The sequence below is a fragment of the Boleophthalmus pectinirostris genome, unplaced genomic scaffold, assembly GCF_026225935.1.
Source record: "Boleophthalmus pectinirostris isolate CB_2022bp ecotype Guang Dong unplaced genomic scaffold, ASM2622593v1 HiC_scaffold_14, whole genome shotgun sequence".
NCBI classification, from domain to species: Eukaryota; Metazoa; Chordata; class Actinopteri; order Gobiiformes; family Gobiidae; genus Boleophthalmus; species Boleophthalmus pectinirostris.
The window spans coordinates 16111080-16128034 of record NW_026571047.1 but is presented as its reverse complement, the minus strand read 5'-3'; the positions used below and the strand labels follow the sequence as shown (position 1 = coordinate 16128034).

The following is a 16955-nucleotide window of genomic DNA, read 5'->3' as shown; positions in this document are numbered from 1 at the left end:
CTGAATTTATTTCCTCCACTTATCAAAAACTGCTTGTTTAAGATTAAAACATTTCAATACATTCATGAAAATATATTTTTAACAATAAAACAAAGGTATTGCTCAGCTTGTTTTAGAGTAGACTATAGGGGAACAATGTACAATGGAAAGGGAGTAGTCACCTCTAAACACTGATATATGCCATAGACGTAGAAAAGTAGAAAAGTACTGTACTTAAGTAAAAAATAAAATAAATGTAGGTATCTGTACTTTACTTACATCCATTTTAAAGTGGATACTTTTTTACTATTACTTCACTACACTGAAAAAAAAAAGTTGCTGGATTTGCGTAAAAAGTTATGGACAGCGGTTGCACGCAATAAAATTATGTTTAGGCTTTGAAACTTTTTTCGAACCCCTCTACACATATTTTTCTCGGAACATGAACATTACTTTTTCATGTTGATGAAATTTGAACAAATCATGCTGAATATGCATATTTATCTTATGGTACCTTATCATGAAATGTATAAGTATGTATAATTTAATTTAATTGATCTAATTCTGTAAAAGAATACAAAAACAGTCTTTAGTTTTCTACAGATCTGTATTGTCTTAAACAGAATCAAACACAAAGAGAGCACAGGGACAGAGATACACAGTTTGGAGCTGGACAGTGTGAAGATTTATTCCAGTGAAGAAGCTCTGGTCTCTGCCTGTGGACACAGGAATAACACATGATGATCACATTCTGATGATCTACTCTGTTGTACCTGTTTAAATACACTTAAAGTACTTATTACTACAATAATGGACCAGAACAGAAGAACAAGAACATTAGAACTGTATCTGCAGAAACAAAACTCACCATGTGCTGCTTTTCTTCCTCTAAACACAGTAACAGGGAGGGCATCTGGTATAAAGTCCTCCTAATGCCACATCACCTTGTACAAGTACGATAACAGTTTCAATAGGAAGTTCATTTTGAAAAAAATTAAAATAATTTTAGTTGGTTTACTTACTTTGTTCATCTGTGGTCTGTGTTTTGTTGGTTCTCAAACATCTTCCTTTTTTCTGAAACATCAACTATAACATTCATGAACTTCCCCACAGCTCCAGCAGAGCTCTGGATATCACTCTTTGTAGACGACTCTGGAAGCAACACATTCAAATCTTAGTACAAGTGTCACACTCTTGTAGATGGACAGTCAAAAACAATTTGATTCAAGCTGTCCTGGGCGGACATCAATTAATTTGTTTCTAAGCAAAATTTAGAGCAAATCTTTATCAAAACCACTACATTTGAAATTTTATTAGACCTAAAAATATGCACGAAATGCTTTTTACTTTTTACTCTTTAAGTACTTTTTTGAACAGGTAGGCTTTTACTTAAGTAGATTTTTTCATCTGTTACTTTTACTGTTACTTGTGTATTTATTTTTTTATTTTTTGTTCTGATATCTGTACTTTTACTTAAATAACAAAATCAAGCACTTCCTCCAGTACCGGGTAAATGTTAGATTGTGATCTTTATGAGTGAGTGATGCTGGCTCAGTAGTTAGAGGCAGGCTCTTCTTATGGCTCAGTAGGAATCAGAGTCATCGCCATGTGATTGTTCGGAGCCAATGAGCGCCTCGCGGAGCGCTGTAATCGGGTCTCCAGATTATGGTGCGACAGGAGCCTGCACGGTGAGACACGACTGGCAGCTTCAGACTCCGGTACAAGAAGTGTCCCTGTGTCATTCAAACGTGACACAGCTAAGGAGAAACGTGAAGGTACTACTATTTAAATACAAGGTAATGTGTTTTTACCATAAAATTGTTTGATGTGTTTTGTATGAGTGCGCTAGTGTAGTTTGCACTTGGCTAGCTCTGTCCCTCTTGCAGCAGTTAGCCTGTCAGGAGTTTGGGTTAGCTACTGATGCTGAGGGTACACTGCTAATTTGCTAAATTTAAGACAAAACCAGAAAACACCGGGAAGAACTCTGGCAGTACGTAGTCTTAGTATACTTTCAATACATTTAAATGAGATTCATTTATTTCTACTAGGCTATTGCGATCCTAAAATGTTAGTGAATGTGTAGACTGGGTTCATTCATGTCAAATGCAGGCTGCTCTGTTCGTTGCATCATCTTTGTTCATTGTATTCCTGCCGGTTTCTTACTAATACCGCTGTCCTTTTGCTAATTTCCTCGCCAAGTCTCTGCGTTTAATTGCAAGTCAGTTTTTGAACTTCTTGTCTGGCTAGCTTGTCCAGTCTGCAGTGAGATAGGTGGGTGTGGTGGATGGTATCACAGCTTGCGTAGGTGACGTATCCTGACAATAGGATCGTACCACACCAAGATGCTTTGTGCTGAGTTCTCAATTCAATATAACTTTATTGGGCAGTTTATATGAACAATTTAAGCACAGAGACCAGTTAAAATACAATGACATGACTCAAAGAGGTCTACGTGCAGCTTAACATGAGGTCTGGTCAGGTAGGATCTGTGTCAGGGCAGTTAGAGGAGAGCACTGAGAGCTCTGCAAACACACTAAACACAAATATTACTACTCAATGTTACTACTTATAATGTATAACCTTTTTTTTTTTTGAAATGCATAAAGGATAGACTTTTTGTTTTTTATTTACTCATTCCTTCTATATTTTGGGTACACATTATAAAAGCCTGTTTTTAGTTATTTAAAGAACTATTGATCAGTAATTCACCATTATACCATTATCATAATTTAAGCAATACATGTTTATTCAGAATACCTTCCAAAGTTAATGGATTTAACACACTTAAGCCTTGGACAGCCATAAACAGTAATTGTATTTTGGTGTATGTATTGTAAGTTTTAAATGTAATTTGAAATAACCATGTTACCTATTCCAAATTAAATAGACTTTTTAGCCTTTACAGTGTCTGAAATTTTCCAGCTAACTGACTTCAGACAATGGGCTGGACCAGTAGATTATGTCTGTGTAAATACTGGGACATCTGTCCCTGAAAGCATGACAGGATATGCTACTGCTAAGCTAAATCCAGCATGTATTTCAAGAGGTCTCCTGCTGTGGTTGACAAAGTGTCAATATTCAGATGCTAATCTATACTAAAACTAGTATTAGAATTAGAAAAAAATTTGAAGTATTAATACTGAAAGAAAATCACATATACACATATACATACATACATGTATGTATATATATATATATATATATATATATATCTCAAAATTTGACCTTTCCTGAACAGTTTTAAAATAGTCATCTCTTACAGTAGTTCTGATTTAGCAGACTAAGTATTTTTGTGTAGATAATTTGTCTTTTTTTTTATCATTGTGATATTGAAATGAGTATGAAATTATTATTATTATTTTATTTGACACTCTCTCCCAATAACACACTTCCTTACAAACTACTGCAATTCCAACCACATTCAGTTATGTGTATATCTGTATTGTAACAATAGACCATTTATCATTTCATTGACCAAATTGTGATGACCTAGTGGAATAAGCTCAGTTGATAGTGTCACAGTTTTAGTAAAAAAACTGCCTACACTGGTTTGGGTAGAGGTGAAAATAGTTTTGACTTCTTGAATCTAAGTTGAAGTTCAAGCCACTGTAAACATTCCCTTTTAAATGTGGGATGACTTCCTGTGTGAGATATTTGTCACACAAGTCTGACAGCGTTCCCCAATCCTGAAAACATGTATGGCAAGTTCTCCTTTGTTGTGTTTATAGTATTATAGACAACAATGAAATACTTAATTCTTTTTCATTAATACTGTCAAATAGATCGCCATTCTATAATGTGACCAGCGTTATGAAAGAAAGCCTTCTGAATAAAGTAAAGTTAATGTGACCTATTTTTACTTCTAAGATTTTCAGTTATTCATGTTTTAGTTTATGCCATTTATATTGGCATCTGAACAATCTTGACATCCCCACATCAGATTTTATTCTATATTTAAACTTGAATTCATGTAATTTTTTGTGTTTAAATGTTAAACTATAACCACAAGTATGTGCGTCTATTGTTTTACGCAATGCCTGCAACATTTCTTGTTGATTAAAGGATGGGCAAAGTAACTGTTTGCACACTGTCTTCAGGGTGCACCTACTAATCTTAATCATAACACACTTATCTTGAGCTTCTTTATTGGGACAGCCTTCTTGTGTGAAACCAAAATTGTGATACATATTTATATACAATACTGGAAAGAAGATTAAACCCACGTTTTGAGAATCTTAGTTGAATAAATGATTAAAACATTTCTGTGTCTACCAGAGGTGTTGTGATTTCTGTGATAGTTGAGTCATCAATTTGGCATTGTCCTAGTAGGCATTAATTTGGCATTATATATCACATTCTTCCTACAATTAATACTATTTTAACAATAGTAATATGTAGGGATGCACTCCTCCATTTTGTTGAGGCAGAGTTAAGATTGTAATTTTTTCACAAATCCACACTGTAAGCTTAGCTAGATTCTGACAGAAGACTTTTTTTTACCAGTTTATATTCAATGGTCATACTAACAAGTGTATAATGTGTATTGGTATTTAAAGTAATACATTAACCATCTGTTTTTGTTGTTTCTGAAGCATAGACAAATTGAAATCATATTATTAATTTGTGACACATTTATTGAGATGTCATTTGCATTGTAAGGATATGTATTTGATGCATCCCTAGTAATATGCAAAGGAGTTGTTTAAGGTCCACCCAATTTAATTATTTCTAACTGACTCACCACATGTGCTTTATGTAGTTAACTCCACTGTAACTGCATCGTTAGTGATTAGAAACTTGGTCTACCTTTCCTGTGTCACGCCTTATTGACTTGTAATGTTTTTTCAGGGTACAATCCAACAGCACCATGTCGGCCAAAGCCATCTCAGAGCAGACGGGGAAAGAGTTTCTATACAAATACATCTGCACCTCCGCCGCTGTCCAAAACCGCTTCAAATACGCCACCGTCACTGCCGACACAGACTGGGGCCGTCTCTCACAAGACCACCCATGGCTTCTCACTGAGGTGCTACAAACAGTATTCTGTAATAATTAATCAAGTTAATGTAAAAAATGTGTCACTGTTTTTGAATTGTGTTTTCTCTTTTCACAGAAACTGGTTGTGAAGCCTGACCAGCTTATAAAAAGACGTGGGAAGCTCGGGCTGGTGGGCATCAACCTTGATCTGCAGGGGGTCAAAGACTGGCTCAAAGATAGACTCATGAAAGAGACCGCAGTGAGTAGAGACAACAGGATATCTGCACTCACTTTCAAGCTTATATTAATAGACTGTTCTCTAATTAAATATTGAATTGGAAGTTGTTAGGGCTGTATAATTAATCCAGATTCCAATAATTGTTCCAACCAATTATGAAAATGGTGCTAATGGAAAAACAATTTGTTTAATTCTCATTCAATATAGGCACTTGTTTTGTCTAAAAACCTTAACTTTTTAAAAATTATCGAGTAGATTGTGAAATATGTTTTTATTATTAGTATTATTATTATTATTTTTTTTTTACTTTCTCTATATACTACTGCTCAGTATGTAAATTTGTTGTCAGAGACAGGACATGCCCATTGCCATACACTTATGTTTAGCACCAGCCAGGGGTTATGCAGTGCTGCTGAAGGAGAGGGAGGTCTATTCTGGGCCAACACACATGCACACGCACACACGCACATGCTGCACTTTCTACAAAGTGGTTCTGCATGCTTTGCTTTAGGCACAAATAGAAACCAGGAAGTAGCATCCTCATTTGTGAGTCAGTGAAATCAAGTTAAATATTTAGGTAGTAGGTGACCTACTTTATTAAAAGCTAAATTATGACCCATTTCCCCAACTTAACACAAGAAATTTTATTAAGTTCACGTACCAATTTTACTTCTAATTCTAATGTTATATGATGTTATGTTTGTGGGAATAAATAGATGATGATGTCCTAACTTTGTTTTTCTTCCTCTTTTGTATCAGGTGGGCAAAGCCAAGGGTGTGCTAAAAAACTTCCTCATTGAGCCATTCGTTCCACATAAACAGGTAAAACGTTGCCAACTCCAGAGCCAAATGTCCTGGGACACCATTGAATTGCCACCACTGCCCCCGGCTGACTCGGTGACCTTGTGAATGTCTTCCTGTGTTGTTTTTAGGAGGAGGAGTTTTACGTGTGCATCTATGCCACTCGTGAGGGCGACCATGTGCTGTTCCACCATGAGGGTGGGGTGGAGGTCGGAGATGTCGATGCCAAGGCCCTGAGACTCATGGTGCCAGTGGACGAGAAGCTCAATGAGGAACAGGTCACAGAGCAGCTACTTACAAACGTCCCAGATGAGAAGAAGGGGTATGCTTGGATGAGTTGACCCTCTCCTTATGTTAGTCTGTAAAAATGTTTTCACTCTAACCACTTTTATTTGTTTTCTCAGAATACTGGCCAGTTTCATAGTGGGCCTATTCAGTTTATATGAAGATCTCTACTTCACCTACCTGGAAATAAACCCACTTGGTAATTTTGAAATGTGTACTCTAAAGATTTCTTAAAATGACAACATGACATGAAAAAAAAAATCTTCATAATTATTTTACTGCGAACAAGAGTCATCTCAAAATGTAATTGTTTGAAGCTCTGACTAAAATGAAATGACAATTATCCGGTTCAGGTGACGTTATTGGTACTTGTTGGTAGATTTGTGCACTAAAACAAGCTAATGTTCTGACAAAAACACTTGAAAAATCACAGTAACAAAATCATAGGTTCACACTTATTTATAGTGCATAAAAGACATTACTACAACTTTATTACTACTATGTACCACACATAATACTGTATTTTAACATATGATATAATACAAATTAACTACTATACAAACTACTATTTCCCCGTATTTAATCATCTTAAATAATCACTGTATTTTGTAACATACAGTGCATGTTTTTGTATATTGGATTACCAAAGTCTTCCAGGGCTCTTAATACAGGTTTGTGTGCTCAGTTGTCACTCAGGACAGCGTGTACATCCTTGACATGGCAGCTAAAATCGACGCCACGGCCGACTACATCTGTAAAGCCAAATGGGGTGACGTGGAGTTCCCGCCCCCCTTTGGCAGAGAAGCTTATCCAGAGGTGAGGTCGTTATTTGATTATGTTACACTAGCTTCATTATAGGATCATTAGCCACTAAATACTATTATTATCTATTATACTATTATGTTGTTTGTCTGTAGGAGGCTTACATCGCAGATCTGGATGCAAAGAGTGGAGCAAGTCTCAAGCTGACCTTACTCAACCCCAAAGGCAGGATTTGGACTATGGTGGCTGGAGGAGGGGCTTCAGTGGTCTACAGGTAGAGGCAGTTATTGTTTATCACCCAACATGTTGCATTATTAAGTTTTGTAATATTAGGATTTAATGTGAAATCCTAGCTCAAATATGAACTCATACAAGTCTTAATTAGGTCGTGGGATAGGCTTTCCCTTGCAGTCCCTAATGGGAATAAGCAAAATAGAAGTTCATAGTTTTAACTGAATTTTAATGATATGTAGATACAATCTTTTAGGGAAAAAAATGCATAGCATGCTTGTACTTTAACATAGTAAAGTAACATATTATCCTTTTTTTATTTGAATAATAAAATTTTCTGACGTTTACTGTACATTTTTCACTTCCATATGACTTGTGTTTTATTTGTCTCCCCAGTGACACAATTTGCGACTGTGGCGGAGTAGATGAGCTGGCAAATTATGGCGAATATTCTGGCGCTCCCAGTGAACAACAAACGTACGACTACGCAAAGACCATCCTTTCACTCATGACAAGAGAAAAACATCCAGAAGGTGAGAAAGGAACAGAAACTTTGAGCAGTTCAAAAACCCAAGTCTGTAGAGAAGTAACCACTTTCACGAAATGATTGCTTTAAGACTGACTTTTACTTCAATATATTTACTTTGTGCTTTGTAAGTCTTTAGTTCAACACAAGACACAGTTTCATCATGTTCCTAGCAGGAGATTTCAGCAGCTGGAACTGGTTATGCAGATCTCAAATTTCAGTTGTCAATGTCTCCTGTCCTTTGTCTCCTACAGGGAAAGTACTCATCATTGGAGGAAGTATTGCTAATTTTACCAACGTAGCAGCCACATTCAAGGTGGGTTTTATACAATTACTTTAGGTGTACCACATTTTAATAAACCAGTAATCGTTTGTGCAGGCCTCGAGCCTGGGGAAATTGCCAAGGCCAGAGAGGCTAAATTACTGAGGAAGGAATATACTGTACAGATGATACAAAAATAATTAAATTCTTACCAAAAGCATAATTTTAACTGTTGCAAATAGAATAGTTGCATATACAAGTGTATTTGTCAGAAATTGCTAAATATATTTTCCAAAATTGTTCAGAACTTTGATTATATATATATATATATATATATATTTCAGGGCATTGTTAGAGCCATCAAAGATTACCAAGAACCTCTCAAGGAGCATGAAGTCACCATTTTCGTGAGGCGTGGAGGACCCAACTACCAGGAAGGCCTCAGAGTCATGGGGGAAGTCGGTGGGTGAAATAAGCATCATTGTGTTCAAATAATTAAAGCCAGTGAAGTTGACGTGTAATGTTGTATTTTTCTCTCTGCAGGGAAAACCACAGGAATTCCCATCCATGTGTTCGGTACAGAGACCCACATGACGGCCATCGTGGGAATGGCTTTAGGTCATCGCCCCATCCCACATCAGCCTCCATCAGATGCACATACAGCCAACTTTCTGCTTAATGCCAGCAGCAGTGCAAAAGTAAGGGAACCAATCACATGTAAATATATTATTTTCCTAATCTAAAATACTATTCACCTGCCGTGGGTGTCGCCATGATCGTCTGTATTATTTTGCCGATCTTGTCAGCAAATAAGTTCAATACATGCTTCATGTAGAATCAGTGCAGTGTTGACTTGTTGGTGCATGTGAACTTTGAACATTAACTGGAAGTGCCACCACAAGAAAGCTGTTTAGGAGCACTTGCAGACAAAAGTGGGCAGGGCAGAATAAGGTCAATATCATGCACAACATTCTGACCACTGACAAGAGTAAAAAACACATTTTTTTAAAATGTATCATTGTGAGGTAATAGGATAGTGGCTGTCCTCTAAATGAATAAAATTAGCATTACATGAAAAAGATTGGAGTCAGTTTAGGTCAGTTAGTAATTAAAAAATTAAATGTTTTGATTTCTGGGCCATGGCATCTCTGTCTGTCTGCATTTGTTGGCATGTGAATTGTTTTGCTAACAGTAGTTCATCAGTGACAGAGCCAAGGCTTTTTAAAACATGTGAGGGGCAAAGTCTAGCCAAATGCAGCTAAACATGCCTTTTAAGTTGTATATGAGGTAGTGGGTCAGATTTTGTGCCTAATCATAGTCATTATTTGAACTCTTTAGACTCCTGCTGCGACACGGACAGCCTCTTTCTCCGAAAACAGAGCAGCTAATGAATCTTGTCCAGCCAAGAAGTGCAAAGGTCTTCCAGCAGGTAAGTTAACCTTACGGCCACAACACTGTACTGTCACGAATCGGCTCAAATGTACTCACACACTTCTGCTTTTCATTTTTTCTTATCCTTGCCTCTTTTTTTTTGTCTTTCCTCCCCCAAACGCTGTTACTGCTTTTACTGTGTCCTTTTTTCATTTGCCCCTCCTTTTCCTGCTCTTATCACAAAACTGCACTTTCACCCCTCGTGTTGTGTATATATTTCTCGCTTAAGATTCGCTTCATTCTATTTTGTGGCCTTTGAAGAATGTGGTCACGGGCGGTTGGAAAGGTAAGTGCAGGGTGTGCCATGCCAGTGTGGACCACAGCATCATCTTATACAGTTTTCATACAGGCCTCCTCCTCCTCTAGCGCCTCCTTGTGTCCAGGGGTGTGTGTGACTTTACATGTCTGCATCACATGGGTGATATTGGAAAAAATACTAATTTCACCAGTGACCACAATGTTTTTAATATGCGCCCTTAAACACATCTGAGCCATGAAGATGCAGTGAAAAATTTGCGTTCACTTTGTGTGTTGTGTAGAGACATGTTTTACTGAAATACTACAATTAAGTTTCAGTGAAGTCTTTAAAAACTTAGTGTACATTTCACAGCAGTGCACCCAACTAAAAGCATGCTTTAGCAGTGCTTTGCATGCTCGATGATCTCTGCTTTCTGTATTTAAAATGACTCTTAGTTACAATAGATACAATGTTATTATGTTCTTTGTTAAATATGCACTTACTGTTCTTTCTTTTCTTTTTGCTTGTTTTTTGTTACTTTTCTGTCTCGTGGGGTCACAGAAGCTCAGGCCTCTTCAGGCTGCTCTGGAGGTATGGATGGGTGTGATTCACTTCCATCTCCTCGCTCCCAGATTAGACAGATTATCCTGTTTTTTGTTTTGTTTTTTGTTTTTTTGTCCTTTTTTATTAGTTTCTGCATAAACTTGTATGACTTTTTGCTGTTCAAGTGGTCCAAAAAGAATTTACCACAAGCAATGAAGTACCTTTTATATATAACGATGATTTTATTTAGTTGAAGGAGAAAAGATTTTACATTTAATAACATTATCTGCTTAACTAACACAGGGACAGTGGGCAGCTTGTGGTTGTGGGTCTAAATTGAATACAAGTGATGTTACAGTGAGGCAACAATAACCACATGGGTCTAATTTGTGGTGAACTGGTCCAAACCACATGTCATTTACAGAGAAGTCGCATCATTTTATATTTGTGTGAAAGTATTCAATGCAAGAATTTGAATTATCCTATCTTGCTTAAAGCCATTCTGTCTCTTACCAAATGTTTTCCTTTGTTTTCCTTTCAGCAAAAGCCACCACTCTTTTCAGCAAACACACTAAGACCATTGTGTGGGGCATGCAGACTCGAGCCGTACAAGGCATGCTGGACTTCGACTATGTGTGCTCTCGAGATGAGCCTTCTGTAGCAGCCATGGTCTACCCCTTCACGTATGTCTCAAAATATCAAGAAAATTTTAATTGTGCTGTTCATTTTTACTTTTCTCATACTGTCTCCCTGTATCTTGTCAGTGGGGATCACAAGCAGAAATTTTACTGGGGTCACAAAGAGATCCTGATTCCAGTCTATAAAAATATGGCTGATGCGATGAAGAAACATCCAGAAGTGGATGTGCTCATCAGTTTCGCTTCACTGCGCTCAGCTTATGACAGCACAATGGAGGCTATGCAGTTCACCCAGGTAAAACTATTGTATTGGCTGTTAGCTGTGTCAGCTGTTAAAAAGCATAGTTTCTCAATAATATTTTGGTTATATTTTATATGGCATGCACTAGGCCTGTCACTTTAACAATGTTTGAAGCATGATATATTGGTACTGAGATACTACAGTGAACAATAATATTGAAAGTACTTTATGCCACTGACTCAATAATAATAATAATAATAATAATCCAAATGCAAGATAATCCCAGTAAACCATTTTTAATAGACTGTATCATTAACAGGCCTGAGCTACAGCAAGGAAATAGCAGGGTGTATTACTGGTCAATAATTAGTCATAGAAGTTACTTACCGTATTTTCTGGGCTATTAGGCGTTCTGGATTATAAGGCGCACTGTCATTAAATGGTCTATTTTCGAATTTTTTTCACAAATAAAAAGCATCAGGCTTTAAACGAAACCCAACAGCTGGATGGGTCAGTCAGACTTTGTTTGCCGCATTTACGGTGACTCTCGGCTTTGTTCAATTGTGGCGCGTAGGGAGGGTGCTGTCTGGGACCCCTGGATTGCTGGCGTGTTCACAGTGACTCAGTTGTTCAGTTGTGGCTTAGAGTGGCACATTGCACTCGCTTTTTCGGTTTGTTCCTCTGTTCCATTCCTCATCCGTGTGGAGTGATGAGTGTGGCTGCAAATCTTATAGTACTGCAATAAAAAATACCCTAGATCCCTAAGACATTGTACACATGATAAATATTGAGCTCCAAAATATATTGTTCAGCTTTCATATAGTGAACAATAAGTCAATTATCATGGCAGGCCCAGCATACAGTTACAATAGTCAATATAAAAGGTTATGATTTGTGTGAGTAATTAAATTTTACGACTAAAAGAATTTCATGTGGCAGTAGCTTAACTTTTATTTGCTTTATATCCTTCTGTAGATTCACACTATTGCCATAATAGCTGAAGGCATTCCTGAAGCTCTGACCCGAAAAATGATCAAGATGGCTGACGAGAAGGGTGTCACAATTATCGGCCCTGCAACGGTAAGAGCAAAGGAGAATAAGTAAAAGTCCTCCAAAAGCTCCATCATGAACTATTTAATGCAGTAACTGATACTTGGATCTTATGCAAAGTAGGTAACTCAGCCCCTGTTTGATTCTTGTCTCAGGTTGGTGGTATCAAGCCCGGCTGTTTTAAGATTGGTAACACAGGAGGCATGCTGGACAACATTCTGTCGTCTAAACTGTACCGGCCTGGGAGTGTGGCGTATGTGTCCCGCTCCGGAGGCATGTCCAATGAGCTCAATAACATCATCTCACGCACCACTGATGGCGTGTACGAGGGCGTGGCCATTGGAGGAGACAGGTAATGGCATAGATCAAATTACAATTCAACCAAAAAAATAAAACTTATAATCCAGTTTCATACTATTTTTATAATCTAGATATCCAGGTTCAACCTTCATGGACCATGTGCTTCGATACCAGGACACTCCAGGAGTTAAGATGATTGTGGTGCTAGGAGAGGTAATGGCAGTTACAGCTGTTTTACACAATATTCTCAAAAGGCTGAAACTCTGTAAAATGTAAAATCTACACTAAATCATAAAGCACATTATTGTCAACATAAACATTTATTATTTTTTTGTTCTTATTAATCTGCATTTCCTGCCCCTAGTGTTTACTGTACTGTGTTTTAAATTTAGAGCTTTATTTATGTTTAGTATTACATTGTTTTGAAGATATTACTGTGGCACAATGATATGGCAATGAATTAAAAGGAATGTGTAATCATATCTGCTGTATGCCTGTAGATTGGAGGCACAGAAGAGTATAAGATTTGCCAGGGCATCAAAGAGGGCCGGATCACCAAGCCTGTAGTGTGCTGGTGCATAGGAACCTGTGCCACCATGTTTGCTTCAGAGGTGAGTTTGCATTTCCATGTTTCATAATTTTCAGCGCATTTGTTCTAACTGGACAGTTTTTGAGCCTCATCTTTGATGTTAATTTTTCAGGTCCAGTTTGGCCATGCCGGAGCTTGCGCCAATCAGGCTTCAGAAACAGCCGTGGCCAAAAACCAAGCCTTGAGGGACGCCGGAGCCTATGTACCAAAGAGCTTTGATGAACTGGGAGATGTAATAAAGTACGACTATTGGCAATATAGAATGTTTATGCATTGCTTTCTTTAATCTTTAATTGTTTTCTAATTTATATTCTGTATTCTGTTTGACAGGACAGTTTACACTGACCTGGTGGACAATGGTACAATAGTTCCTGCTGAGGAAGTACCACCCCCTACAGTACCTATGGATTACTCCTGGGCCAGGGTGAGTTAACTTTTGGTGTTTGGTGTTAACTATTTGAGAAATTGTATTAAATATAATTTTGTATGTATATGTATGTAAAATGTGTGCATATTTTTATGTAGGAGTTGGGTCTGATTAGGAAGCCAGCCTCTTTCATGACGAGTATCTGTGATGAGAGGGGTCAGGAGCTAATTTACGCTGGTATGCCCATCACTGAGGTGTTCAAAGAGGAGATGGGCATCGGTGGTGTGCTTGGCTTGCTCTGGTTTCAGCGCAGGTCAGTAGAAATCAAGTGCAACTACTTTATCTCAAAGTAAATAAAAAAAATTCTACTCAAATATAGATTAACTGTTGGGAAGTAATGTCTGATTATTATTTCTGAATAGACAATGAACATAAATGACAGGAGTAAAGAGGAAAACTTATTTAGTGAGGAGTTAATATGCAAATACTGTTGTATGTTTTGCACTATATGAAAGTATAACTAAAGTTCAGTGAAATTTATCAAATAAGCCAAATTCATATGACATAAAAAATGAGACTTATCTGTTTTGTCAAATAAACTCTTCATAACTCCTGTCTTTCCTCTGATCTAGACTGCCTCGCTATGCCTGTCAGTTCATTGAGATGTGTCTGATGGTGACGGCTGACCACGGCCCGGCGGTCTCCGGAGCACACAACACTATTGTCTGTGCTCGAGCCGGGAAGGACCTGATCTCCAGCCTGACCTCTGGCCTACTGACCATTGTGAGTACATTCAAATGTCCCCAAACCTATCCATGGGTTTCAGAATGGTAAACTCATGAATAGGCCTGCCACAATAACAAACTGTAATGATTAGTCCAGTAAATATTGCAATATTCAAACACCTTTGTAGAACAGTAAGTAAATAATTGTACTCAACCAAAGCTTGCATAGCACAACTGCTGCAATGAATATGAAACACAGTAAAAGACAAAAGCAATTTTCAGTATAAAATAACATGTTATAAATGTATGCAGTCATATAAATATTTATTTGTTAGTTATAATCATGATTATTATATCGACTTATCATTCAGCGCATTTTCTTTGCACTGCTGGGAAATTGTGGGCTATTTTTTTGTCTTTAAGATGAAAATTAATCTGTTAAAGGTTGAATTAATAACCTCTATGACTCACTGCTGATGGAAACTAAGTACTAAAGTGTTTCATTCTGCTGTTTAATTATTGCGTCTCATCTTTTTAACAATATTGGAGATTTAGAATAGTTTTCTGTGTCAACAGCATAAATTAGTTGCAAGATTATCATTTATCATATATTTTCTTCAGCAGTACTGCATATTTCCCTTGAGATATACAGTACTGCTCACAAAAATGTGTTATGATGACTGGCCTGGAAACACATGATAAAAATATTGAGTTGCGATATGTTATCTTTGATATATTGAACTATAAAGTTAAGTATTATAGTGACTGGTTTAATAAGACCTTTTAGACATATATAAGACATCAGTTGGTTTCTTTTTTTTGTCCTGCAGGGTGATCGTTTTGGTGGTGCTTTGGATGCAGCAGCAAAGCAGTTCAGTAAAGCTTTTGACAGTGGGATGTTACCAATGGAATTTGTCAACAAAATGAAAAAAGATGGAAAACTTATCATGGGCATTGGTCACAGGGTTAAATCTGTAAGTAATAACCATGTGGACCTTTATAATTGAAGTTTTTTCTATTATTTTTATTTTTCTATCTATTTTCATGTATGTGTGTTTCTAATTTCAGATTAATAACCCAGACATGCGGGTGCAAATTCTGAAGGACTTTGTGAAGCAGCATTTCACCTCCACACAGTTACTGGATTATGCCTTAGATGTGGAGAAGATTACCACTTCTAAGGTGCTAATTAAGAGACTGTTTTTTGTTTATTTATGATCGTAAGCAAAACTAACATTTTTACCCTATTTGTTTTACTCTAGAAACCAAACCTCATTCTCAATGTAGATGGTTTCATTGGTGTTGCATTTGTGGATCTTCTTCGGACGTGTGGCGGCTTCACACGGTAAGAAAGAAGTATAAAGTGTATATTTGTTTTGGTAATAGTGATAGTGAGTAGTAATAGTTTTCCTCCTTGTGTTGTATCCATATTATAAACATAGTTGTGCGTAAATATTGAACAGTGATGCCTGATTTGAGGTAGCAATAAACATTTACATTTCTGCTGCAATTTAAATTTTATCAGGGACGAGGCAGATGAGTTCGTGGAGATTGGTGCTTTGAATGGAATCTTTGTCCTGGGTCGAAGCATGGGTTTCATTGGTAAGTTTGCCATCAGATATTATGTATAAGATATCATTCATTACTTCTAATATCATGTAAGCAACTAAAATATATAACTACAAACTTGATTTTAAATGAATTGCATATTGTGTTTCCATTAGGGCATTATCTTGACCAGAAGAGACTGAAGCAGGGTCTCTACCGCCACCCGTGGGATGACATCTCCTATGTGCTTCCTGAACACATGTCCATGTAATGTCGTCTTTTGGGATAAATAATATTTTTATTTTAATGGAGAAAAAGGGGAAGTCTATTTTAGTCAGCTTAAGGGGTTATTATAATTAGAACAAGAAGCCAAACACTGCTACAGCTTCTAGCACAGCTACAGTTGGGTCCTGAACATGATAGTGGTTTAAGGAGCCCAGTGAGCTCATCTGCACTAATGCTGCTGGTGTTAAATGGTTTAAGCCAAGTAAAACAGTTCCAGTTCACATTTTCAATTAAAAAAACAAAATAATTGATTTATTTTATCAGCAGTTGCCTGATTTAGTTCTTAAAGTGCTCTCTGACTATCTCAATACAGTATTGCACCTTAGTCAAAACCTAATAGTTAATAGTTTCTCCTCCCATTTATAATAAACCAAAGTTGTTTTTATTGAAAAGGGCCCAGTGTTATTGCAGCTGAAGGTACAGTTATTACTTTTATTTCACATTTTAAACATTGGCCAAAATGGACATCTACTTGACAGAAGACACTGTTACTTCATGCCTGTTATGCCTTCCCATTGTAATAGTTTCTACTAATGTGATTTCTTTAGTCTTGGGGAGTGAGTCTTACATTATGTCTAATGTAACCAGGGTACTGGTCCTCGAAAGTCATTACAATACAATAAAATACTGACTCGAATATTATACATACGCTTCATGAATGTGCCCGATGAGTCTTTAGCATCACAGAGAGGGACCATGAAAGCACACAGCATGTGGACACGGTCTTGGATGCCCAAACTGGGAATACTGTCATAACTTAATGCCTTCAACTTAATACTTTAACTTCCCAAGGCCCTGCCTGCTGTGTTTAACATATGTTTTGCTATTTATATTTAACTGTGAAATAAAATGCTTTGTTTTTTTGTAAAATGTTGTCCTAGAGAAGAACAATAAAGAATTTATTGTCTTAATTGTGTTTATTTTATATAATTATCTTTT

The 16955-nt window shown here is 37.0% G+C and overlaps 1 protein-coding gene and 1 long non-coding RNA gene across 4 annotated transcripts; one reads left to right on the top strand and one right to left on the bottom strand.

Annotated features, from left to right (window-relative positions):
• Positions 1-567: 567 nt before the first annotated feature.
• Positions 568-1122, bottom strand: LOC129407869 (uncharacterized). Its single transcript, XR_008631748.1, has 3 exons — positions 1002-1122; positions 848-923; positions 568-695 (listed from the first exon to the last, which is right to left on the bottom strand). It is a non-coding gene; the product is annotated as an uncharacterized LOC129407869 (long non-coding RNA).
• A 493-nt stretch (positions 1123-1615) lies between these two features.
• LOC110154214 (ATP-citrate synthase) lies at positions 1616-16927 on the top strand. Of its 3 annotated transcripts, none has more exons than XM_055150291.1 (29): positions 1616-1754; positions 4828-5005; positions 5093-5215; positions 5954-6016; positions 6127-6317; positions 6400-6479; positions 6966-7096; positions 7198-7316; positions 7670-7806; positions 8054-8115; positions 8406-8523; positions 8605-8759; positions 9400-9490; positions 10292-10321; positions 10815-10956; positions 11038-11206; positions 12128-12232; positions 12358-12554; positions 12634-12715; positions 13003-13113; positions 13204-13331; positions 13422-13515; positions 13617-13771; positions 14091-14241; positions 15014-15157; positions 15252-15365; positions 15446-15528; positions 15709-15785; positions 15908-16927. In XM_055150291.1, the coding sequence occupies exons 2-29, from the start codon at positions 4847-4849 to the stop codon at positions 16000-16002; spliced, it is 3306 nt and encodes a 1101-aa protein (XP_055006266.1). In that variant the 5' UTR covers positions 1616-1754; positions 4828-4846; the 3' UTR covers positions 16003-16927. The 3 variants fall into 3 exon arrangements, with proteins under 3 accessions (XP_055006266.1, XP_055006265.1, XP_055006267.1); XM_055150290.1 differs by having other exon boundaries at positions 1619-1775; XM_055150292.1 differs by lacking the exon at positions 10292-10321 and having other exon boundaries at positions 1619-1775.
• The last annotated feature ends 28 nt before the right edge of the window (positions 16928-16955 follow it).

Coding starts and splice junctions, on each gene's coding strand:
- LOC110154214 (XM_055150291.1), top strand. CDS start 4,847: ATGTCGGCCAAAGCCATCTCAGAGCAGACGGGGAAAGAGTTTCTATAC. Junction 7,807..8,053: donor AAGAGAAAAACATCCAGAAG/GTGAGAAAGGAA, acceptor TGTCTCCTACAG/GGAAAGTACTCATCATTGGA. Junction 13,332..13,421: donor GAACTGGGAGATGTAATAAA/GTACGACTATTG, acceptor TCTGTTTGACAG/GACAGTTTACACTGACCTGG.